At 40.4% G+C, this 26,338-nt stretch overlaps 1 protein-coding gene across 3 annotated transcripts in view; it reads left to right on the forward strand.

Annotated features, from left to right (window-relative positions):
• The window catches only part of LOC122919463 (diacylglycerol kinase eta-like), a 283,154-nt gene extending 261,492 nt beyond the window's left edge, over nucleotides 1-21,662 (forward strand). For 2 of the 3 annotated variants that reach the window (XM_044268513.1, XM_044268515.1), the window contains 3 exons: nucleotides 12,313-12,424; nucleotides 19,686-19,816; nucleotides 20,338-21,662. In XM_044268513.1, the coding sequence (XP_044124448.1) occupies nucleotides 12,313-12,424; nucleotides 19,686-19,816; nucleotides 20,338-20,412 (318 nt within the window). In that variant the 3' untranslated portion in view covers nucleotides 20,413-21,662. The remainder of the gene's footprint in view (nucleotides 1-12,312; nucleotides 12,425-19,685; nucleotides 19,817-20,337) is intronic. The other variant, XM_044268514.1, reaches the window with a different exon arrangement.
• The last annotated feature ends 4,676 nt before the right edge of the window (nucleotides 21,663-26,338 follow it).

Raw genomic sequence — 26,338 nt, forward strand, 5'->3', positions numbered from 1 at the left:
TAATGCGTTTTTCTTGCGTTTTTTCTGCAAACTGCGTTTTTTGGTTTATATTGTTCTAAGGGAGTATATAATTCTATTGTAACTTTCCTGCATTGTTTTATATTATAAATGTGCATTATACAATCATCAGTCAATGTTCAATAGTCACTTTATAGTTATTACAGAGAGTAGAATAAAAACAGCAAAAAAGCGCATATATGTTTATAATGCGTTTTTATTGCGTTTTTTTCAGTAAATTGCGTTTTTTGATTTATATTATTCTAAGGTGGTATATAGTTCCATTATGTCTTTCCTGTATTGTTTTATACTATAAATATGCATTATACAATCTTCAGTCAATATTCAGTAATCACTTTATAGTTATTGCAGAAAATAGAATAAAACCAGCAAAAAAACGCATATAAATTTTATGATGCGTTTTTATTGCGTTTTTTTCATAAATTGTGTTTTTTGGTTAATATTGTTCTAAAAGTGTATATATTTCTATTGTAACTCTCCCACGTTGTTTTACACTATAAATCTACATTGTACAGTCATCTATCAACATTCACTAATTCCTTTATAGTTGTTATAGGAAATGGAATAGGAACAACCAAAAAACGCATATGTATTTATAATGCGTTTTTATTGCGTTTGTTCTGCAGGTTACAGGTTGCGTATAATAAAATCTGTTAAAAAACGCTTATGCGTTTCCAATGCATTTTTATTGCATTTCATATAATTTAAATTACTGGTTGTTTCCATTCCATATATTCCAACATATATGTAGGTCTATAGGTCAAATTTCTATCTGATAAACGTAATCATTCATAATACTGTCATTTCATAGTGGTAATTAAAAATATCGATACTAAATATTAAAAAAATATATTAAAATGACACATTCAAATAATTTATATATCAATTAAAATCGTATTAAATTGTATATAGATGTGTTATAATTGTGTTAATTATAAACATAAATCGAAAATTCGAATATAGCGAAAAAAATATTGCATAATAATACTCTCTGCTGGTTTTCTATGTTGTGTTGGAGAGGGGAGTGTGCCTACCCCCGAGGGAGAGTCGTGGTGCTGATAGACAGCCTGACACACGACTCCTCATCAGGAAGAGGCCCACCCCCTATATAAAACCCCATATTTCAAATTCCGAATTTAGACCTCCTGGTCTTATTGAGTTAAAATCATAAATATATCGTGACTCTATCCGGGACATTTTTGAGATGTGGTCACCCCCTCTCCAATTAGCTTGGATTTTTTCCAACGCCATGAATTTAATTCCACTTGGATCTTTATTATGTATTTGTTTAAAATGCATTGACAGGGGGTGTTTTTCGTATCCTTTTTTTATATTCGCTATGTGTTCAGAAATCCTTGTTTTTAGACTCCTTTTCGTTCTCCCTATATACTGTTTTTTACACGGGCACTCTATTATGTATATTACACTAATTGTGTTACAAGTTAATAATTCTTTAATTTCCCGTGTAAATATACTATTATAAGATTGAACTCTCGTAGTTTTTTTAGGGAATTTAGTTATTTTACAATTATTACATCGCCCACAGCGAAAAAAACCTTTCATATTGTGCCAATCCTGTATCATAGACTGTTGTTGATTTTTATTACTTTGTACTGTTGGGGCAATTTTCAACGATAAGTTAGATGCCTTAGTATAAGTTATTTTTGGTTTTTCTGTTAATGATGGTCCTATTATTTTATCTTTGAGTATGTGATGCCAATGTTTGTTAATCATTTTTTCTATTTGTTTGTGTTGAGTATTGTATGGTAATATAATCCTAATTATATCATCCTCTTGCGTTATGTTTACATCATTTATTTTGGCTTGAAAGAAGGAATCCCTTGTCATATTTTGTACCTTCTTTAATGACTTATCTAGTACATTTATTGGATATTCTTTAATTGAAAATTGTTTTTTCATTTCTTCAGCTTCTTTTTCGAAGTCTTCTTGTTTTGTACAATTTCGTTTTAGTCTCTGAAATTGGCTTGTTGGAATATTTACAAGCCAACGTGGCAGGTGGCAGCTTGAAAATAGAATATGACTATTTCTTGATACAGGTTTCTGATACGTTTGACAAATCATTTGGTCCATTTCTATTGATATTAATAAATCTAAAAATTCTATCTGTTTTGGACTAAAGTTTAAACTGAACTTTAAATGTAATTTATTATGGTTAATAACATCTAAAAAAATTCTCAATTCTGTGTCTGTGTTGTTCCATATTAAAAAAATGTCATCTATATAACGGTGCCAGAGTACCAGGTTGCCCCCTAAAATTGGAAGGATATGTTCCTCCTCCCACTCTGTCATAAAAAGATTAGCATAACTAGGGGCAAACCTGGTACCCATGGCAGTTCCCGTCGTTTGTAGATAAAAATCTGTGTTATAATAAAAATAGTTGTGAGTTAAAATAAATTGAACTCCCTGGGCTATAAAGTCTATTTGTTCTTTGGGAAGATTACTTTTTTTCCCTAACTGTGCAGTAATTGATCGGATACCAGCTTCATGTTGTATCACAGTATACAATGAATTTACCTCTAATGTGGCCAGAATCCAATTAGGTTGGCATTGTATTTTTTCTATCATCTCTATGATTTGGGTACTGTCTTTAATATTTTAAATTAAAGACAGTACCCAAATCATAGAGATGATAGAAAAAATACAATGCCAACCTAATTGGACTAAAACGAAATTGTACAAAACAAGAAGACTTCGAAAAAGAAGCTGAAGAAATGAAAAAACAATTTTCAATTAAAGAATATCCAATAAATGTACTAGATAAGTCATTAAAGAAGGTACAAAATATGACAAGGGATTCCTTCTTTCAAGCCAAAATAAATGATGTAAACATAACGCAAGAGGATGATATAATTAGGATTATATTACCATACAATACTCAACACAAACAAATAGAAAAAATGATTAACAAACATTGGCATCACATACTCAAAGATAAAATAATAGGACCATCATTAACAGAAAAACCAAAAATAACTTATACTAAGGCATCTAACTTATCGTTGAAAATTGCCCCAACAGTACAAAGTAATAAAAATCAACAACAGTCTATGATACAGGATTGGCACAATATGAAAGGTTTTTTTCGCTGTGGGCGATGTAATAATTGTAAAATAACTAAATTCCCTAAAAAAACTACGAGAGTTCAATCTTATAATAGTATATTTACACGGGAAATTAAAGAATTATTAACTTGTAACACAATTAGTGTAATATACATAATAGAGTGCCCGTGTAAAAAACAGTATATAGGGAGAACGAAAAGGAGTCTAAAAACAAGGATTTCTGAACACATAGCGAATATAAAAAAAGGATACGAAAAACACCCCCTGTCAATGCATTTTAAACAAATACATAATAAAGATCCAAGTGGAATTAAATTCATGGCGTTGGAAAAAATCCAAGCTAATTGGAGAGGGGGTGACCACATCTCAAAAATGTCCCGGATAGAGTCACGATATATTTATGATTTTAACTCAATAAGACCAGGAGGTCTAAATTCGGAATTTGAAATATGGGGTTTTATATAGGGGGTGGGCCTCTTCCTGATGAGGAGTCGTGTGTCAGGCTGTCTATCAGCACCACGACTCTCCCTCGGGGGTAGGCACACTCCCCTCTCCAACACAACATAGAAAACCAGCAGAGAGTATTATTATGCAATATTTTTTTCGCTATATTCGAATTTTCGATTTATGTTTATAATTAACACAATTATAACACATCTATATACAATTTAATACGATTTTAATTGATATATAAATTATTTGAATGTGTAATTTTAATATATTTTTTTAATATTTAGTATCGATATTTTTAATTACCACTATGAAATGACAGTATTATGAATGATTACATTTATCAGATAGAAATTTGACCTATAGACCTACATATATGTTGGAATATATGGAATGGAAACAACCAGTAATTTAAATTATATGAAATGCAATAAAAATGCATTGGAAACGCATAAGCGTTTTTTAACAGATTTTATTATACGCAACCTGTAACCTGCAGAACAAACGCAATAAAAACGCATTATAAATACATATGCGTTTTTTGGTTGTTCCTATTCCATTTCCTATAACAACTATAAAGGAATTAGTGAATGTTGATAGATGACTGTACAATGTAGATTTATAGTGTAAAACAACGTGGGAGAGTTACAATAGAAATATATACACTTTTAGAACAATATTAACCAAAAAACACAATTTATGAAAAAAACGCAATAAAAACGCATCATAAAATTTATATGCGTTTTTTTGCTGGTTTTATTCTATTTTCTGCAATAACTATAAAGTGATTACTGAATATTGACTGAAGATTGTATAATGCATATTTATAGTATAAAACAATACAGGAAAGACATAATGGAACTATATACCACCTTAGAATAATATAAATCAAAAAACGCAATTTACTGAAAAAAACGCAATAAAAACGCATTATAAACATATATGCGCTTTTTTGCTGTTTTTATTCTACTCTCTGTAATGACTATAAAGTGACTATTGAACATTGACTGATGATTGTATAATGCACATTTATAATATAAAACAATGCAGGAAAGTTACAATAGAATTATATACTCCCTTAGAACAATATAAACCAAAAAACGCAGTTTGCAGAAAAAACGCAAGAAAAACGCATTATAAACGCATGTGCGTTTTTTGGTTCTGGACATATATTTTATGCAATATATAACTCTTGTGAAGGATTTTTTAAGTGAAACATATTTTTTAAAATAGTATTCAATATTGAGTGAGACTATATTTATGTCTAACACAAGAGAGATATATATGAAAAAGGGTAATCTGTAATTAGGACTTTAAGAAGTATTAAAGGATAAAAATGTAATTATAAGACACAAAAGTATAAGTAAAACATGAGAGTTGCATATATATGCGCATATATATGTTTTTTTGACTATTTGCATCCCTTAAGAGTTGGAACTCATATGTACTATACAATGATTTACCTTCTAACATAGCTATAAAGGAATATATCCTTACCAGATTTTCCAACACTCTGAGAATCCAGGTCTTATTCACAACCCCAGTCACTATATAAGGGGAGAAAAATAGTTTGGTTCTCATTCTTAATGTCACTGAGGAAGAGGTGAGGTCACCTCGAAACGCGTCTGGCGGATTAAAGGAACCAAACTACAGACCAAATCATCCTGCAGGATTAAGGACTAAGGAATCGAAAAAGTAAGGACTATACAAGATTTCCAACAACTTCAACTTTCTTCCATTGGATACCAAGAGATACTGATAGCTGAATAAAACCAATAGATCGCAGAGACAAGTGCTCTAGACTTGGGTGAGTCAGCTTAACTGTGAGAGGGACGCCTACACAGCAAGCACAATCGAATTTTATAACAAGATTATCTACACTAAATTATTTATTCGAAAATCACCCATTGATGAACTATAACTGCATTACTCTATTGCGAATATCAGATCTCTTCTTGGTACAACTCAAGGAAATATATGGAGAAATTATTGATTGAAAATAGAGCAACCACAATATAATATAGTACGAACATTTTTTTGCAACTGATTCAATATTGGAACATGTTGGACTGCCTATACGAATAAGACAACAAGTATTCTTAGCGGATTTTTAAAGATATATTCGTATAATATCTGGAAATTATATAAGAAATATTCTAAAGACATTTCTTCTGCTATCTAACATCCGAATTTAATATCCGAATTTTTTATCCGATTATTTAAGTGATTTTTTATTGCATTATAAATTGACTCTACCACATTTATCTATTTTATATATACAATACATGGTTAATAACATTCTATATTGTGTGCATAATTCATATATATTGTCATCTACTTTTTTTCTTTTTAAATCTATTGTTTTAAATATTTTAATACTTTTAAATGCTAATAAATGTGTTATACATGTGTGAAATACAGATGGTGAGTGCCTGCTGATTATTTTATATTTACTTTCAATAAATTGTACCCCCTCACAGTAGTATTGCCCTCATTGTACAACCTTCACAGTAGTTATGTACAGATGTGTGCCCCCTCACAGTAGTTATGCCCACATTGTGCCCTCTCACAATACTTATGCCCACATTGTGCCCCCCTCACAGTAGTTATGCCCTCTCTGTGCCGCTTTCAAAGTAATAATCCTAATTGTGCCCCCTTTAAAAGTAATAATCCCCATTGTGTCCCCTTCATAGTAATAATCCCCATTGTGCCCCTTTTATAGTAATAATGCCTACTGTGCCCCCTTCACAGGAATAATGCCCAGTGTGCCCCTTCACAGTAATAATGCCCATTGTGCCCCTTCACAGAAATAATGCCCATTGTGCCCCCTTCATAATAATAATGCCCACTGTGCTAGTAATGCCCTCTGTGCCCCCTCCATAGTAGAAATCCACATTGTGCCCCCTTCACATTAATAATGCCCATTGTACCCTCTTCACAGTAATAATGCCTACTGTGCCCACTTCACAGTAATAATGCCCACTGTGCCCACTTCACAGTAATAATGCCCACTGTGCCCCCTTCATTGTAGTAATGCCCTCTGGCTCTGTGCCCCCTTCATAGTAGAAATGCCCATTCTGCCCCCTTCACATTAGTAATGCCCTCTGTGCCTCCTCCATAGTAGTAATGCCCTCTGTGCCCCCTCCAAAGTAGTAATGCCCTCTGTGCCCCCAGCTGTTTGAAGAGAGGGCAGCGCTCATATGAGAGCTGCTTTCTCTGTTCTGTTCACCTGCTCGCCGTAGCATTTGCAGTGATGAGCAGGTAAACAGAGCAGAGAAGGCGGTGCTCATACAAAAAAAAGTAAACAACCCCTTTAAAGACATACTTACAGCGGTACAGAACTTACAGGGTCATACAGCGCCACATACCTCTTACATCCAGTGACTTCTCTTCTCTGATGTTTATATTCTCTTTCCTCTTCTTCTCCTGTTAAATCAGACCACCCTGGTGACTTCTTTCAGCCGCGCCTCGTCTCTGCAGAGTTTAACAAACATATCTTACTTTTCTACTTTTCCATCATCCTAACACGTTCGCAACACCCCATCCTGCCACCCCCAATACTGTGCCCACTGTGCTCCCCAATACTTTTCTGCAGAAACAGTCCCCCTGAAAATACTGGTACCACACAGATCAGTGCATCAGTACAAAAACACCCCTTTATATTGTACACTAGTAATAAAAATAAAAACACCTTCATTTCAGATCAGACCACCATATAAAACCCTAAATGAGATCCCCCAATCTCAGACCAAACCCCCTTTAGACCTCTATGTCAGACCCCATATAAGACCCCAGTTTTAAACCTCAGATCAGACCCCCATTAGACCTCCATGTAAGACCCTGACCCGATATCAGACCTCAGATAAGACCCCCATATAAGACACTCATTAGACCTCCAGACCCACATATCAGACCTCAGACCAGACCCCCATATCAGACCTCCAGACCCCATATCTGACCCCCATTAGACCTCCAGACCCCAAATCAGACCTCCAGAACCCCCAGTCAGACCTTTAGACCTCCATTAGACCTCTAGACCCCCAAGTCAGACCTCCAGACCCCAAATAAGACCCCCATTTGACCTCTAGACCCCCCAAGTCAGACCTCCAGACCACCAATCAGACCCCCATTAGACCTCCAGATCCCCAATCAGACTCCCATTAGACTTCCAGTCCCCCAATTACACCCCCATTAGGCCTCGAGACCCCCAATCACACCCCCATTAGACCTCCAGACTCCCAATCATACTTTCAGACCCCCATTAGACCTCCAGACCCCCAATCAGACCACATTAGACCTCGACCCCAAATCAGACCTCCAGACCCCCCAATTAGACTTCCATACCGCCCCATTAGACCACTTCAGACCCCCCAGTCAGACCTCCAGACCCCCCCATTCAGACCTCCTGACCCCCAGTCAGACCTCCTAACCCCTATAGACCGCTCCAGATCCCCATTGGACCTCTCCAGACCCCCCATTAAAGGGGTTCTGCAGTTTTTTTCAATTGATGATCTATCCTCTGGATAGATCATCAGCATCTGATTGGCGGGTGTCCGACACCTGGGACCCCTGCCGATCAGCTGTTTGAGAAGGCAGCGGCGCTGGCAGTAGTGCCGCAGCCTTCTCGCTGTTTGCCGCAGGCCCAGTGATGTCCTGACTGTTTACTTGAATGGAGCTTAGCCCTGCCAAGGCCATTGATACTAGTCGTGACGTCACTGGGCCTGCGTTAAACAGCGAGAAGGCCACCGCACTACTGCCAGCGACGCTGCCTTCTCAAACAACTGATCGGCAGGGGTCCTGGGTGTCCGACCCCCACCGATCAGATGCTGATGATCTATCCAGATTATAGATCATCAGTTAAAAAAACTTCAGAACCCCTTTAAACCTCCATATCAGACCTCAGACTGTAAAATAATAAGGTCACTTACCTCTCCTGTCGCCACTCCCCCTGCCCTGGCTGTCTTCTCTTCTCAGGGCCCGCGCTGCAGTCACCTGACCTTCTGCAATGTCAGGTCAGTGTCTGCTCTGTACGTTCTGACGCTGCAGGCAGCCAGGACACAGCAGCGTGGGCCCTGAGAAGAGCGAGCAGGAGGAGCGGTAAGTACTGGACAGCGCTCACAGGGCTTCTCTCCCCCTCCTCCTGCAGACTAGTGAGCGCTTCCATTAATACTTCTCACAGTATTAGAATCACTGTAATATACAAGGATGGTTCTGTAGTGATTGTATTATCATAAAGATCCCAGTAGTATTGCCTCACTGGGATATTCTCAATATTCCTTGAGGTGTACCTTGACAAAGCCGCTGGTGTGCCGAAACATGTCGGGGTGGAGGGGCACAATTGTTTTAACTAGAGATGAGCGAATCAAAGTTGAAAAATTAGATTTCCACCGAATCTGAATTTCCTGACGCTTCGTTTTCCTAAAATGGCTGCTGTGATGTTAGGACATGAAGCTAAGAACTCTGGGAATGCGGCATCACCCACAATACCATGCATTCAGCCAATCAGCATCTAGCCAGGCCTGTGCTGTCACAGCCCTATAAATAGCCGCAGCCATCTTGGATTCAACCATTTTCCAGTGTACAGTGTACTTAGTGCAGGAAATGACATTATCAGGCGCAGGGCTGGCCTTAGGTGTTCAGGCGCCCTGTGCGAGCTAATCTTGTGCCCCCCTGTCCCCCCCCCCCCCTCCCTCCGTTCACCTAAACATACACAAAGAGGAAAACAATCTTTGTAACAAATAGTTTTTCACACAATCTCGGGCCGGCCTGCTGTAAGAGACCGACTGCGAGCTGTGTCCAGTGGCCTGGTCTCGGGAGGGGCACTTCCAGATTATTTTCTGTCCGCCGCCACAAAACAATGGTGCTTATAGAACAGACTACACAGTGTAGCGGTATACTGTATATTGTGTGGCACAGTGTAGAGGTATACTGTATATTGTGTGCACAGTGTAGAGGTATACTGTATATTGTGTGGCACAGTGTAGAGGTATACTGTATATTGTGGGGCACAGTGTAGAGGTATACTGTATATTGTGTGGCACAGTGTAGAGGTATACTGTATATTGTGTGCACAGTGTAGAGGTATACTGTATATTGTGTGCACAGTGTAGAGGTATACTGTATATTGTGTGGCACAGTGTAGAGGTATACTGTATATTGTGTGCACAGTGTAGAGGTATACTGTATATTGTGTGCACAGTGTAGAGGTATACTGTATATTGTGTGGCACAGTGTAGAGGTATACTGTATATTGTGTGCACAGTGTAGAGGTATACTGTATATTGTGTGCACAGTGTAGAGGTATACTGTATATTGTGTGGCACAGTGTAGAGGTATACTGTATATTGTGTGCACAGTGTAGAGGTATACTGTGTGGCACAGTGTAGAGGTATACTGTATATTGTGTGCACAGTGTAGAGGTATACTGTATATTGTGTGCACAGTGTAGAGGTATACTGTATATTGTGTGCACAGTGTAGAGGTATACTGTATATTGTGTGGCACAGTATAGCGGTATACTGTATATTGTGTGGCACAGTGTAGCGGTATACTGTATATTGTGTGGCACAGTGTAGAGGTATACTGTATATTGTGTGGCACAGTGTAGAGGTATACTGTATATTGTGGGGCACAGTGTAGCGGTATACTGTATATTGTGTGGCACAGTGTAGAGGTATACTGTATATTGTGGGGCACAGTGTAGCGGTATACTGTATATTGTGTGGCACAGTGTAGGCTATATGTGTATAAAATAAACATATTTCACATGAAAACTTACAGTTACTTGGCTTGGCCCTTGGGGATCTCGGACGCCACTTCAACACTTGGCCGGGGGCTCGGCGGAGCTGATGTGTTTTATCATAATGAGAAAGATTTCATAATAAGGATTTGGAGAAGGGGCAGAGGGATAGCAGAGCAGAGAGATGCTGGTGCTGCTACTAGGGGGTCATACCATGGGGGAGTAATAAAGGACCCCTGTCCCCCTCTGGCCCTCCTGTGACTGTCCCTTACCCACATACTGTGAGGCTACATTCTAATGTATTTTGCGGTCCATGGATTGGCGAGATATGGATATTGTCCATGTGCTATCCGTATATTTTTGCAGACCTATTAACTTAAACGGGTCTGCAGTCCGCATTTTGTAGAGAAGTATAGGACGTGTTACATTTTCCATCTTCTGCAGAATATACATACAGATAGCACATACAAGTCATTTGCTTTCTGCATCCGTATGTCTGGTCCGCAAAGGATAGAAAATGTGACATGTCCTATACTGCATTTTTTTTATGGGTCTGCAAATAAAAATGCAGATGGCACATGGGTGTCATCCATAATTTGCAGATCACAAAATACATATGGTCCGTGTCGTGTAAATGGGTTAAAGTGTTGCCCAGACACTTAAGACCGGCGTTTTACAGACACCTGTCTTAATAACCCCTAAACTGTCAGTGGTTCTGCCGAAGTTATGAAGAGGCACAGGCCTCCCAATAAATTTGGCGCATCCAGCGCCAATCTAAATGCATATCATCCAGACTGAATGCTGACCCACTCATTTCAATGGGTCTGTGTGAGGGGGCACATAATCTGGCATAACTACTGTGAGGGGGCACATATCTAGCATAATTTCTGTGTGGGGGGCACATATCTAGCATAATTTCTGTGTGGGGGGTACATAATCTGTCCATAGCTACTGTGAAGGGGGCATAATGTGGATATTACTACCTGTTTGCTGGCACAAAGGGGCAAAAATTACAAAGTGGGGGCATTCATGAAGCATTATAGGGGTTATCCAAGAGTATAAAATTCCCCCCATATGCCAGGCCCCTCACAGGGAATATACTTACCCTACTCCCTGCTGCTAATCCACTTGTGTGGATGAAAACATCTGGTGTTGGGGGGAGCAGCCCATGGCAGACGGGGACGAGCCTCCCTAGTATCACGGGTGACGCTAGGAAGGCTCGTCCCTGCCTTCCATTAGCTGCTTCCCACCAACACCGGATGTTTTAATTTGCGCACTGGAAGAAGCAGCAGCGGCGGTGCAGGGACCAGGAGCGGCCCGGGGAGCTGGGTAAGTATATTCAGTGTGGGGGGCCCGACATATGGGGGGAATTTTATACTCTCGGATAACCCCTTTAATACGCACCACAGTCTAAATGGTCTCCACCATCTTTGATGCCCCTGATCACCCCTTCCTCTCCCTGTAGGATTGGGGTGGGGGGGTGCCAAATTGGGATCCCTTCTGCTGCCACACATCATTGCATTAATCTTTACCTATGGCCTATGTTTATTTCTGTATGTGTGGTTTGGGGAGGGGGGGCCCAGGCACATTCTTTGCACAGGGGCCCTCCGCTGTCTGTGTCCGCCCCTGGCTAAAGTGCCAGAAGTGACATTGTTGTTTCATTATTTGTCAGAATAAAGAAATACTTTCCTATCAAGCATCTATTAATGGCTATACATACTCTGTTTGTGTGCTGTGGATTTAGTCCTAACACATCTTCCAAACGGCACCAACATGTACCCAGTTGTGGGGGCTTAATCTCGGGAGGATGGTATCATTTACAGAATTAGCATCACAGAGAACATTACACAGAGGTTACCTCTCAATAGGGACCCGACTGGTGTAAAACCAACTAACGCACAGAGGATTTGCCAACATGATAGAAGCTTGGGAAAACAGATTTGTATTGTCTTGCAGAGATGAAATATCTACAGTATGTAGATAATCATTAGGTCCTAAAATGTGTGTATTTGCTACAATTAGGAGAACAGCGATAATGTGAGCGGTAAAGGAAGCTTGAAGCACAGAATTATTTCAAAACCAAAAAAAGAAAAAGAGAAGTGTCATAAGCAGAAATCCAACAGCTCATTAACAGGTAAGTGCTCTTCAGAATATTCTGTAACTCCTAGGGGGCATGCACACAGCAGTGTAGTACGTATGTGGATCTTGCTGTGCTTCTGCGCCAAATCTGCATGTGTCACTTGTTGATTTTGGTCGTATTTTGACACGGATTTGCCCCAGATCTCGCTCTTTACACACTGTGTAGATGAGATTTAGAAAATTTCACCTACATGGCTGGTACTGTATTGTTCTGGGGATTTTCTATATGAAAATCTTCAGATTCTGCACAGAAAAACTGCTCATAATACACATCATGTGCACATACCCTAAATGTTTGTATTGTGCATCATGATCATTAGGCTGTGTAAAGCAGGCCATAGGTGTTACGGCTAAGTAATGACCAAATGATATAGTAGTCTATATGCTAGCATTCTCTTTATTTGCATATATGTAGCACAATTGAAGAGGTTTTCTGGGATTTTAATATTGATGACCTATCCTCAGGATCAGCGGGGGTCCGTCTTCCCCCGGCAATCAGCTGGTTGAAAAGAAGGCAGTGCTCCTTGCGAGCGCAGCCTTCCCCTCATTGTTTACCTGCTCGCCATCGCCATCGGAGAGGAGAGCAGGTGTAATTACAAGCCGTCCAATTCACTTCCATGGGGACGGCTCCTTCCTATACACTTGAAGGCTTCTTGTAATTACACCTGCTCACCACGTAGCGTTATCTTCAACCATCCGATTGGCAGGGGTGCTGGGTGTCGAACCCCCGCCGATCTGATATTGATGACCTATCCTGAGGAGAAGTCGTCAATATGAAAACCCTGTAAAACCTCTCTAATATAATGCAGTAGGTTTGTGGCAGTGCTTGCTTCAGCTGTACTTCTGTACCCACCAAAGATAAGTCCTGCAATCGTCAAGAAATACATCAGGATGGAAAAAAGTTATTCTCAACTTAAAATTCTAGATGATATAATCATAACATGTCTGCAACATTGTATTCAGATGTGCACACGGTATCCCATATTTCTGCTTATTATCTAGCTATAAATGTTGGTGCTACTAAATGTCATGACCAGTACCAGAAGAGTGTAGGTACAGGTTCTCGGGAGAATTCGATTCCGCTGCTATCCTAATTACCATGTCAATGCACAGAATTCCTTAAGGAATGTGCAATGTCTACAGCATGCATATGTACGTTTCCTCTTCTGCAGGCATTCCTGCCTGATATGCCAAAATGAAAATCTGGCCCTGGTTATGACTGCGAAATTAGAAACTACAAAACCTTACATGTATGGCCAATTTAAACCAAGAAGCTTACTAAGGCCTCATGCACACGACCGTTTTTCTGGTCCACATCTGAGCTGCAGTTTTTGCGGCTCGGGTGCCTTCAATGTCCGCATCCGTTGCTTTGTTCCGTGGCCCCGCAAAAAAAATAATATAGCATGTCCTATTCTTGTCCATTTTGCGGACAAGAATAGGCATTTCTTCAATGGGCCACACATTCCGTTCTGCAAATTGCGGAAGGCACACGGACAGCTTCTGTTTTTTGCGGATCCGCAGTTTGCGGACCGCCAAAAAAATGGAACGGTCGTGTGCATGAGGCCTAAGTGGAAGGGACTATTCTGTAAACTGCCTATGCAGCCTGTCCAGTTGCACAGAGTTCTGGATGGCCCACAGCTTATTGAAAGCTTGTAATGAAATGTCACTTATAAGTAGGGAAGAGCCTTACAGAGAAGAATCACTTTGTACTGAGGTACAGCTCACTTGGATTTAAAGAGAACCTGTCATGTTGATATTGGGGTTTGATCTGCAGGCACCATGTTGTAGAACAGGAAAAGCTGAGTAGATTGGTATACTGTATAGTTTTGTGGAAAGAAATTCAGTATTATATATTTTTTTATTCATTAAAATCCCTTTCTATGCTTAAAAGTCATGAGGGTGGTCCTGTTCTGTGATAGACAGCCTTACCTGTATGATATTAAATCATGTCATACACTAAGACCGCTACATGTTTCCTAAGCATAGAAAGAGCAGGGATTTTAATAAATAAAATAAAAGTTTTACTGAATCTTTTCCTAAAAACACTATATATATACAGTCATGTGAAAAAATTAGGACACCCTTTGAAAGCATGTGGTTTTTTGTAACATTTTTAATAAAAGGTTATTTCATCTCCGTTTCAACAATACAGAGAGATTAAAGTAATCCAACTAAACAAAGAAAACTGAAGAAAAGTCTTTTCAAGATCTTCTGTAAATGTCATTCTACAAAAATGCCTATTCTAACTGAGGAAAAAGATAGGACACCCTCACATGTATTCCCTCTTAAATTGGCTCAGATCTCACACAGGTATATCACACCAGGTGCACATAATTAGTAGATCGTTACTCTGCATGTTGAATGAGGCTTGCCCTATTTAAACCTCAGACATTTAGTTTGGTGTGCTCCTGACTGTTGAAGTGAGAGTGAGCACCATGGTGAGAGCAAAAGAGCTGTCAGAGGACTTCAGAAAAAAGATTGTAGCAGCCTATGAGTCTGGGAAGGGATTTAAAAAGATCTCAAAAGATTTTGAAATCAGCCATTCCACTGTCCGGAAGATAGTCTACAAGTGGAGGGCTTTCAAAACAACTGCCAACATGCCCAGGACTGGTCGCCCCAGCAAGTTCACCCCAAGAGCAGACCGCAAGATGCTAAAGTGTCATCTCGAGAACTACAGCAGGCTCTGGCTACTGTTGATGTAGAAGTACATGCCTCTACAATCAGAAAGAGACTGTACAAGTTTAACTTGCATGGGAGGTGTGCAAGGAGGAAACCTTTGCTTTCCAAGAGAAACATCGAGGCCAGACTGACATTTGCCAGAGATAAAGTTGACAAAGACCAGGACTTCTGGAATAATGTTCTTTGGACAGATGAGTCCAAAATTGAATTATTTGGACACAACAGCAGAGGACATGTTTGGCGTAAACCAAACACAGCATTCCAAGAAAAGAACCTCATACCAACTGTGAAGCATGGAGGTGGAAGTGTCATGGTTTGGGGCTGCTTTGCTGCAGCAGGACCTGGTCAGCTCACCATCATAGAATCCACGATGAATTCTACTGTGTATCAGAAGGTGCTTGAAGAACATGTGAGACCATCAGTTAGAAAATTAAAGCTGAAGCGGAACTGGACCATGCAACATGACAATGACCCAAAACATACTAGTAAATCAACCAAAGATTGGCTGAAAAAGAAGAAATGGAGAGTCCTGGAATGGCCAAGTCAAAGTCCAGATTTGAATCCCATTGAGATGCTGTGGGGTGACTTGAAAAGGGCTGTACGTGCAAGAAACCCCTCAAACATCTCACAGCTGAAAAAGTTCTGCATTGAGGAGTGGGGTAAAATTTCCTCAGACCGATGTCGAAGACTGGTAGATGGCTACAAGAACCGTCTCACTGCAGTTATTTCAGCCAAAGGAGGTAACACTCGCTATTAGGGGCAAGGGTGTCCTATCTTTTTCCTCAGTTAGAATAGGCATTTTTGTAGAATGACATTTACAGAAGATCTTGAAAAGACTTTTCTTCAGTTTTCTTTGTTTAGTTGGATTACTTTAATCTCTCTGTATTGTTGAAACGGAGATGAAATAACCTTTTATTAAAAATGTTACAAAAAACCACATGCTTTCAAAGGGTGTCCTAATTTTTTCACATGACTGTATATATATATATATACACACACACACACACATATATATATATATAATATCTGCTCAGCTCCTCAAGCTCTATACCATGCTGCCCACAGGTTGGACTGCATGTATAATGTCACAGGTTCCCTTTAAATATTTATATACTTACACTGACCAAAAATATAAACACAACACTTTTGGTTTTGCTCCCATTTTGCATGAGCTGAACTCAAAGATCTGAAACCTTTTCTACAGACACAAAAGACCCATTACTCTTAAATATTGTTCACAAATCTGTCTAAATCTGTGTTAGTGAGCACTTCAAGTGCTGATTAGACAGCATGAATATTGCACAGGTGGGCCTTAGACTGCCCACAATAAAAAGCCACTCTGTAATGTGCAGCACAATGCCACAAATGCCGGGAGCGTGCAGTTGGCATGCCGACTGCAAGAATGTCTACCAGAGCTGTTGCCCGTGCAATGAATGTTCATTTCTCTACCATATGCCGTCTCCAAAGGCATTTCAGAGAATTTGGCAGTACATCCAACCGGCCTCACAACCGCACACCACGTGTAACCACACCAGCCCAGGACCTCCACATCCAGCATTTTTACCTCCATGATCGTCTGAGACCAGCCACCCGGACACCTGTAGCAACAATCGGTTTGCATAACCAAAGAATTTCTGCACAAACTGTCAGAAACCGTCTCAGGGAAGCTCATCCGCATGCTCGTCGTCCTCATCGGGGTCTGGACCTGACTGCAGTTCGTCATCGTAACCGACTTAAGTGGGCAAATGCTCACATTCTATGGCGTCTGGTACGTTGGAGAGGCGTATACAACAGCGTGTTCCAGTTCCTGCCAATATTCTGCAACTTTGCACAGCTGTTATAGAGGAGTGGACCAACATTCCACAGGCCACAATCAACAGCCTGATCAACTCTATGCGACGGAGATGTGTTTCACTGCGTGAGGCAAATGGTGGCCACACCAGATACTGACAGATTCTGCCCCCCCCCCCCTTCCCTTGTGGGCAGTCTAAGGCACACCTGTGCAATATTCGTGTTGTCTAATCAGCACCTTGATATGCCACACCTGTGGGGTGGGATGGATTATCTCGGCAAAGGAGAAGTGCTCACTAACACAGATTTAGACAGATTTGTGAACAATATTTGAGAGTAATGGGTCTTTTGTGTATGTAGAAAATGTTTTAGATCATTGAGTTTAGCTCATGCAAAATCGGAGAAGAACCGAAAGTGTTGCGTTTATATTTTTAGTCAATGTATATTAAAAGGGTTTTTCAGTTTTTGTTTTTTTTCTGATGATCTATCTTCAGAATAGGTCATCGGTATCGGATCGGTGTGGGTCTGACAACCAGGACCCAACCAACTATTTTGAGAAGGCATCAGTGCTCCGTGTATAGTTGCTGTGCTTGGTATTGCGCTCAGCCCCGTTCACTTTAATGGGGCTGAGCTGCTCCTCGGCCACATAGAGTAGACTGTGTCACTCACAGTGCTGGTGCCTTCTCAAAAAGCTGATCGCCAGGGGTCCGATCAAATACTGATGACCTATTCTGTCTACGCCAAGGGAGCTAGCATACATTTAGACAAGCCACTGCTAGTGCAAATAGGTATTAAGACCAGCATCTAAAATGCCATCTTAATAAATGACCCCCATATTTTTCATATTTTGCCCATCAAATGTTAGGGAGTTTGACAATATTTCAATTCAGGTTGATCAAGATTGTGAGGCTGAAATGAAGCACTTGGAAAGATAGGGCCCATCCCTTATTTGTCCCACCAGTTTTTGGGGCCATGGAAAGGGAATGGTGAAGGAAATAAGCATCAGGCCCATCTATCCAGCATGGCAAAACCCAACACCATAATGCAGGCACATTTACATTTTTGTATTCTTTATTTGCAAGTATATCAGAACCAAACATTGCAACAGTCCCCCTAAAAACCCACCCAGCACAGGAGGTGGGGACTGAACAAACGTAAAGTGTAACGGTCATTTCAAATGATTTTCCAGATAACCTGCCATGTGGAATGAGGAACAGCCCTATATATGTCCATTATATGGCTTGTATCTGCCATTTTTAGTAGTTACCCCTCTGCGAGCTCCATCACGGATTATAATTTTTCCCTGAGCTAGTCAGTGGAGAATGCACATGGAGAAAACAGGGGAAAGGGGAGCAGGAGATGAGGCTGACACGGGGAGAAAGAAACATTTTTCTCTGATAAAATGTACTATAAAGTTTCTTAAAACCCCTTTACACAGGCTGACCCAGCAGGCAATTATCCGGACTGAACCGTTCTTTCCTAATAATTGCCTACTCGTCACGCAGCAATCATCTCCTCTGTATGCGGATGAGTGATTGCTACGTTTATTTCGTTCCCCCATACAGGTTCATTGTTTCTGGGCAGCAGATCGTTGTTAACACACAATATGTTGCCCAGAATTTATGATTATGGTGTCCACATCAATGATACTTTCACCCGAGCATTTGAACAAGATCAGCGGTATCTTTACATAGGGTAATTCCTAGGAACACTCCTTTCCAGCAATTGCCCAGATCATCGTCCCGTGAAAAGGGACTGCTAGTTTCGCTTGTACTATTGAGTTTTTTTTTTTAAATGGCAAAAAGCTGTTACTCATTTATCATGCAAATGATGTGGTTTTCTGAGCCGGCCTTAGGCCAGCACTTAGCGGAGGTAATCTGCCACTGCCATTCATGTGTTTACCTGACATTATGCCTCTCTAATAAATCCCTGATGAGCTAGTACACAAGTTAGTGAAAGACGTCAGAAGAGTCAGGGTCACGATTATCAGAGAGGGAATAGGGTCCTGTATATGCGAGGGTCAGTGCTCTGCTGACTATGCTGGTGTTAGGGCTTAGCTTTGGGAGCAGGCTTTACTTAGACCCTGTAGGTAGGCACAGCTGATCAAACCTATCCCCAAAAAGTATACTAAATACACTCCCTCCTAATATTATCACAGCACTGTGTGCACATAATTATGCTTAAAGTGCTTGTCCCAGAATGACACCCTATTACCTATACACAGAATAACTATCTGATTTGTGGGGGTCCAATTACTGAGACCCCCTTGAACCTAGGTGTTGTGTCCCCATGTATAAATGGGGCTATTTGACTATTTCCCGTAGACTTTGAATTGAGTAGCAGTACGCATGCTCAGCCATCACTCCATTAATACCTGAGCCCAGGTTGTTCTGATGAATGAGGGGGAACTACCACCAATAAGACATTTATCACCTATCCTGTGAATGGGTGCTAAGATGTCGTTCTGGGACAACCAATTTGAATAGTTCCAAATGGTAAATGTTCAAACAGCTGTTCCTTGTGCCTCGAGATATCTGTGGTGTAATGCAGTTCACAAAAGATTGATCAAAAGTAGTGCAAAGGAAAACTGGCTAAGTCGCCCCCAGGCAACCAATCAGATTAATCCTATCATTTTTAAAGGGAGTTCTGAAAAATGAAGTAGTTGCTATGGGCAACTAAGCCAGTTTCCCTCTGCACTACCTTTGATAAACCCCCATATTTGTTCTCTTGTGTTGCTAACTTGGTTGATTGCTTTTCTATTGACTTTTACTTTGTCTCTCTGCTAGTGGATAAATGGGGTACAGAGGAAGTAGCAGCTTGGCTTGAAGTCTTGGGTTTAGGGGAATACAAGGAGATTTTTATCCGCCACGACATCCAGGGCTCAGAGCTGGTGTTGCTGGAGAGGAGGGATCTCAAGGTATTATACAAGGGGATTAAATCTCCTTTAGCCACTGTTACTCTTCCACACTGTCAACTCATAGGGGGAGATTTATCAAACTGGTATAAAGGAAAACTGCCTGAGGTGCCTATAGCAACCAATCAGATTCCACCTTTCATTTTCCAAAGGAGCTCAGAAGAATGAAAGGTGGAATCTGATTGGTTGCTATGGGCAAATAAGCCAGTTCTACTTTACACCAGGTTTGATAAATCTCCCCCATGGTCTTTATGTTCTAAAAATTGCCGACGCCATAACACTTTATTTACCAAGTATTCTGTGATCAATTGACAAAAAGGCCAGGACAATTTTTAGAATACCATTACACAACAGGCATTTGTGCTATAAATTTCATGTCATGCCCATTGTGAATCACTTAGATATACTGGTAGCAGTGCCATTTTACAACTATATTCTGTCACCCCATGCAATTCCGTTTATGTACTTATTCTCTAAGCATTTGTTGTTGTCATTTAATATGATTTCTTTTCTTTCCTTTATAGGATTTGGGAATAGCCAAAGTGGGCCATATGAAGAGGATCCTACAGGGCATTAAAGACATTACCAGTCCTGTGTAGAAATGTTACTGTTACATTCAATGTTCACATAATTGGGGATGAGTGATATTTTATGGAGTAATGCCAAATTCACTGTATTTATTTTGGTATAGTATCTCTGGAAATGTCTCAGTGTGTAGCATTGCCTTGCGATGCTGTTATTAGAAGACCGAACAGCCAACTTTGGAAATATAACATTGGTACCATTAGCTTGATCTCAGAAGAAATGTTGTGATGCCTAAATGCAAGTATTTCAGTCCTCCATTTCCATAATAATTACTTCTTAATTGCTAACTAATTAACTCATCGATACGTATACCATTACACATATTAGGCCTCTTGCACGCGACCGTATGTATTTTGCGGTTTGCAAAAAAAGGATCCGCCAAAAATACGGATGACATCCGTGTGCATTCCGTTGCGGAACGGAATAGCTGGCCCCTAATAGAACAGTACTATCCTTGTACATTATGCAGACAATAAAAGGACAAATTCTATCCGTTAGCGGAACGGATATACGGAAACGGAATGCACAAGGAGTTCCTTCTATTTTTTTTGCGGAACCATTGAAATGAATGGTTCCGCATACGGACCGCAAACAAACTGGAATGGAAACGGAAATAAAGTACTTTTGTGTGAAAGAGGCCTTAATGAGAGTCTATCAAAGTGCTTTTAATCCATATGCAAATGAGCAATTCAGGATGGGTCAAAGCCACTCTGTGCACCCTTGTCCCTCCTGCCTCCTCTGGCGCTCCCTCATTCTTTTTGATTGACAGGGCCAGAAGAGATGACCTGGTCCTGCAAATCAAGAAGGAGAGGATGCTGGAGGAGCAAGGGCCTTCATTTACATATCTACTTTTTGTGACAAGACAATAACATTTTTTAAATGATTTAAGAAAATAGTGCCATCAAAAATGTGTGAACATTATGGCCAAGATTTAATAATGGTAAAGATGGTGTAAGCTTAGACAGGCCGTCGAGACCTGCATTAGATTTATCATAGCGGTCCAGACTGGATGATAAATCGGGTACAGGGCTAGACTCCTTTCTCAGACTCTCTGCCAACTACTGGTTGGCTTACTGTGAGAGATTTTTACACCAGAATTACGGCATCTTGGATCCAGCCCCTTTCACAAGATGCTTATCCCCCTTTCTATTAAAGGGGTTATCCCATAAATAATGTAAAAAACTGAAAATCAGACATCATATAGAAAATGACAATCTCTTTCTAACAAAGCTAGAACCAGCCCTGTATCTCGCATAGATCCAGAGATCTCCCCATTCATTGCTCTGCTAGATTTATATCAAGCTGACAGCTCAAGGGGAGTGTCTATTCTGCTGCAGCTAAGGAGGCGTGTCCAGGATCTGCCTATCACAGCTCAGGGGGCGTGCCCATGCTCTGCCTATCACAGCTCAGCAGGCAGATGAAGGATGAAACTGAGCATGTGCAGCCTTCTCAGTGAGCAGGTAAAAAAAAAAAAAAAAAAAAAAAAAAATGCAGGTGGTACTATACAGATATGTTCTATTGAATAACTCAGTGGCTATGTTACATTTTTAATTGCATACAATTACAAAACTATTCAGATCTAGGTGAAGGTTTAAAAACTACAAAAACATTTGTGGGACAACCCCTTTAAATCCTGCCCCTTGTCAAGCATGTCAGAAACGTGTAGAAACCATAGATGTGCCAAATTGTGCTAAAACACACCAATTTGTGCTGTTTTTTTTAGACATTTTTGGCAAAGACACATTAGTAAATCTGGGACTATGTTTGCAGCTCCAATTTGTCTATGGTGCTTCTAATCCTTTTACATAGGCATCCTGTGCATGCTGTGTTATACTTGAGTTCGATGTATAATAGTATGCAGTAACCCTCTCTAGGGACAATTTGGAGATGTGTATCAGAAAAATTAGGCTTCACCACAGACTTTTGGCCCTAAAACAACTTGAGTATAAAAGATGGAGATTCACTTAAAAGGAGTTTCCATGATTCTTTTCTAAATTCCCTTCCACCCAGTGGGACCTGTGATGAGATCTATACTTACCTGCACACCACCATTCCAGCTCCGTGGCTCCCAGGCAGTGTTCACTGGACTTCCAGTTCCCACTTGTCAACTTTGTGGATGGAATGGGTCTGATGCAGCTAATGACTGTCTGGTGACATGTCTCCAAGTGGCACCTCACTGCCAAGTCATGTGCTGCTTGGGCACAGGCCACTGCGGAGCCAAAACAGAGCATTGGGGAGCAAATAAGCATAAACCTCTTCACAGCCCACACGGTGGCGAGGAAATAAAAATAAAATCTAGCTTTCCCTTTTATTGTATGGTATATTCTATTAATTCACTGGTTCAGAGAGACTGGAATGAATGTGCAACAGAAAAGTTATTATTATACGCACTTACAGTCAAGTCCATAAATATTGGGACATTGACACAATTCTAACATTTTTGGCTCTATACACCACTAGAATGTATTTGAAATGAAGAGAACAAGATGTACTTTAACTTAAGACTGTCAGCTTTATTTTGAGGGTATTTACATCAAAATCATGTGAACGGTGTAGGAATTACAGCAGTTTGCATATGTGCCTCCCACTTGTTAAGGGACCAAAAGTAATGGGACAGAATAATAATCATAAATCAAACTTTCACTTTTTAATACTTGGTTGCAAATCCTTTGCAGTCAATTACAGCCTGAAGTCTGGAACGCATAGACCTCACCAGACGCTGGGTTTCATCCCTGGTGATGCTCTGCCAGGCCTCTACTGCAATGTCTTCAGTTCCTGCTTGTTCTTGGGGCATTTTCCCTTCAGTTTTGTCTTTAGCAAGTGAAATGCATGCTCAATCGGATTCAGGTCAGATGATTGACTTGGCCATTGCATAACATTCCACTTCTTTCCCTTAAAAAACTCTTTGGTTTCTTTTGCAGTATGCTTTAGGTCATTGTCTATCTGCACTGTGAAGCACCGTCCAATGAGTTCTGAAGCATTTGGCTGAATATGAGCAGATAATATTGTCCGAAACACTTCAGAATTCATCCTGCTGCTTATGTCAGCAGTCACATCATCAATAAATACAAGAGAACCAGTTCCATTGGCAGCCATACATGCCCACGCCATGACAGTACCACCATCATGCTTCAATGATGGAGTGGTATGCTTAGGATCATGAGCAGTTCCTTTCCTTCTCAATACTCTTCTCTTCCCATCACTCTGGTACAAGTTGGTCATGGTCTCATCTGTCCATAGGATGTTGTTCCAGAACTGTGAAGGCTTTTTTAGATGTCCTTTGGTAAACTCTAATCTGGCCTTCCTGTTTTTGAGGCTCACCAATGGTTTACATCTTGTGGTGAAACCCTCTGTATTCACTCTGGTGAAGTCTTCTCTTGATTGTTGACTTTGACACACATACACCTACCTCCTGGAGAGTGTTCTTGATCTGGCCAACTGTTGTGAAGGGTGTGTTCTTCACCAGGGAAATTATTCTTCGGTCATCCACCACAGTTGTTTTCCGTGGTCTTCCGGGTCTTTTGGTGTTGCTGAGCTCACCGGTGCATTCCTTCTTTTTAAGAATGTTCCAAACAGTTGTTTTGGCCACGTCTAATGTTTTTGCTATCTCTCTGATGGGTTTGTTTTATTTTTTCAGCCTAATGATGGCTTGCTTCACTGAGTGACAGCTCTTTGGATCTCATCTTGAGAGTTGACAGCAACAGATTCCAAATGCAAATAGCACACTTGAAATGAACTCTGGACCTTTTATCTGCTCATTGTAATTGGGATAATGAGAGAATAACACACACCTGGCCATGGAACAGCTGAGAAGCCATTGTCCCATTACTTTTGGTCCCTTAACAAGTGGGAGGCACATATGCAAACTGTTGTAATTCCTACACCGTTCACCTGATTTGGATGTAAATACCCTCAAAATAAAGCTGACTGTCTGCAGTTAAAGCACATCTTATTTGTTTCATTTTAAATCCATTGTGGTGGTGTATAGAGCCAAGAATGTCACAATTGGGTTGATGTCCCAATATTTATGGACCTGTATATAGCGGTGACATAGTTCATAGAGCTTTACAGACATTAACATCACTCTGTCCCTAATGAGGCTCACAATCTAAGGTCCCTATCAGTATGTTGTTGGAGTGTGGGAGGAAACCGGAGTACCTGGAGGAAACCCACACAAACACAGGGAGAACATACAAACTCCATGCAGATGTTGTCCTTGGTTGGATTTGAACCTAGGACCCCAGTGTTCCAAGGCACCAGTGCTAACCACTGAGCCACCAAAAGTTACTCTGGGTTTATAAATTATACATTTACAAATGCCAGCTGTGAAAGCATCATTTTCTCTGCAGCTTAGGTAAACTCAGCATTTCTGCATGTTGTTTAAGAGATACAGTGCAACGTAAACTCTATTTCTAATATATAATTTTGTGAGCCAATGACTTGTCATGTGGGCAAGGTTCTACAACCTTAATTGCAATTGTGAATGTACAGTTGAAGCAATATTTATTGGTGTGGTAGTCTTTTTGTCTCGTGAATGGCTTATTTGCTTCTGGGCATTTTTTTTCCCCAATCTGTGCTGTATTGTAATTAAGACTGTGTAAATGATCAGTACTCTTATACTTGTGACTCTTTGAGATATTCTGTGAATTGTTTAAATGTAATTTCTGTAATAAATAAGTTTTAAAGAAACTGCCTACTTCACGTGCGAACGTAGTATGATACAAAAAGTATCTGCATTTTTCTACTCTCATAAAGAAAATTAGAGGTAGAATCCTATTTGCCTATATGGCAAAAAGACTTATTGAAAGCTTGTCATCAACAGGTCAACTGATAATGCACTAAAAGTTGCTAATAGCACTGTACAATTCTGTATTCAAAATAATGTATAATGTACAGGGGCTCTCCAGGGTTTACGACTGAAAAAAAGGAAAAGCACAATAGCGTTAGGTAAACTGGGCTGAGTAGTCTGCTCCTAAAAAATTACCTGTAATGCCACTCCATGCACAGCATTTGGCATGGTTTACAGAAGTCTGGAGGCCATCTCATCCAGGAGCATGATAAAAAAAAAGCTATTGCCAGACTACAGTTCCCAAAACCAGAACTGTCCAATGTACTGTTCTCAACATATCTCAAAGAGGTTTTCCAGTGGAAAACTGTTTAAATACAGTCACTAAGACCCTCACAAAGTGACACCGCAGTCAGGAGTTCACATGAAGCAGCAGTCAAACATGACCTTCATAACTTGAGAACTCTAAAGCCTCAATAACACGCCAGTGCAGTGTTTTGGTCAGTGATTTCCATCAGTGATTGTGAGCCAAAACCAGGATTGGAGCCTCCACAGATAAAAAAAAAAAAAAAAGGAAAAGATCTGCTCCTGTTCTGAAAAGATCTGCACCTGGGTTTGGCTCACAATCACTGATGAAAATCACTGACCGAACACTGAGGCATAACAATGCTTTCCACTGGAATAACCCTTTATTCAAAAGGTCACTTGTGACCTCCCTTTCTAACTGTTTGTATAGACGCATAGCTGTGGCTCTCACCTGACTGAAACACTGTTTTTCTTTTGTTGATCTGAGCCTCTATTCCCGGGTTATGATGCTTTTTCTTAATATGCATATTAGGCCTTTGGTGCAATGAGGGTGACACTATTGCTCTTATTGCATCCAAGGTCCGCTCCTTTCTGTGGCCAGCCCCTCCCTGGCTGCTTTGATTGACATAGCCAGGCAGTGGCAAAGCAGAGAGTGAGGGGCTATGCACAGAAAGAAGTGGAGCTTGGGTGCAACAAGAGCAATTGTGATGCCCTCATTGAACCAAGTGCCTAATTTGCATATTATGAAAAAGTATCAAAACTCGTGAACGGAGCCTCAGGTCAACAAAAGAAAAACAGCAATTTAATCAGGTGACCCACAGCTACAGTGCCTTTAAAAATATTCATAC

The sequence above is a fragment of the Bufo gargarizans genome, chromosome 9 (genome assembly GCF_014858855.1).
Source record: "Bufo gargarizans isolate SCDJY-AF-19 chromosome 9, ASM1485885v1, whole genome shotgun sequence".
In the NCBI taxonomy this organism is placed as follows: domain Eukaryota; kingdom Metazoa; phylum Chordata; class Amphibia; order Anura; family Bufonidae; genus Bufo; species Bufo gargarizans.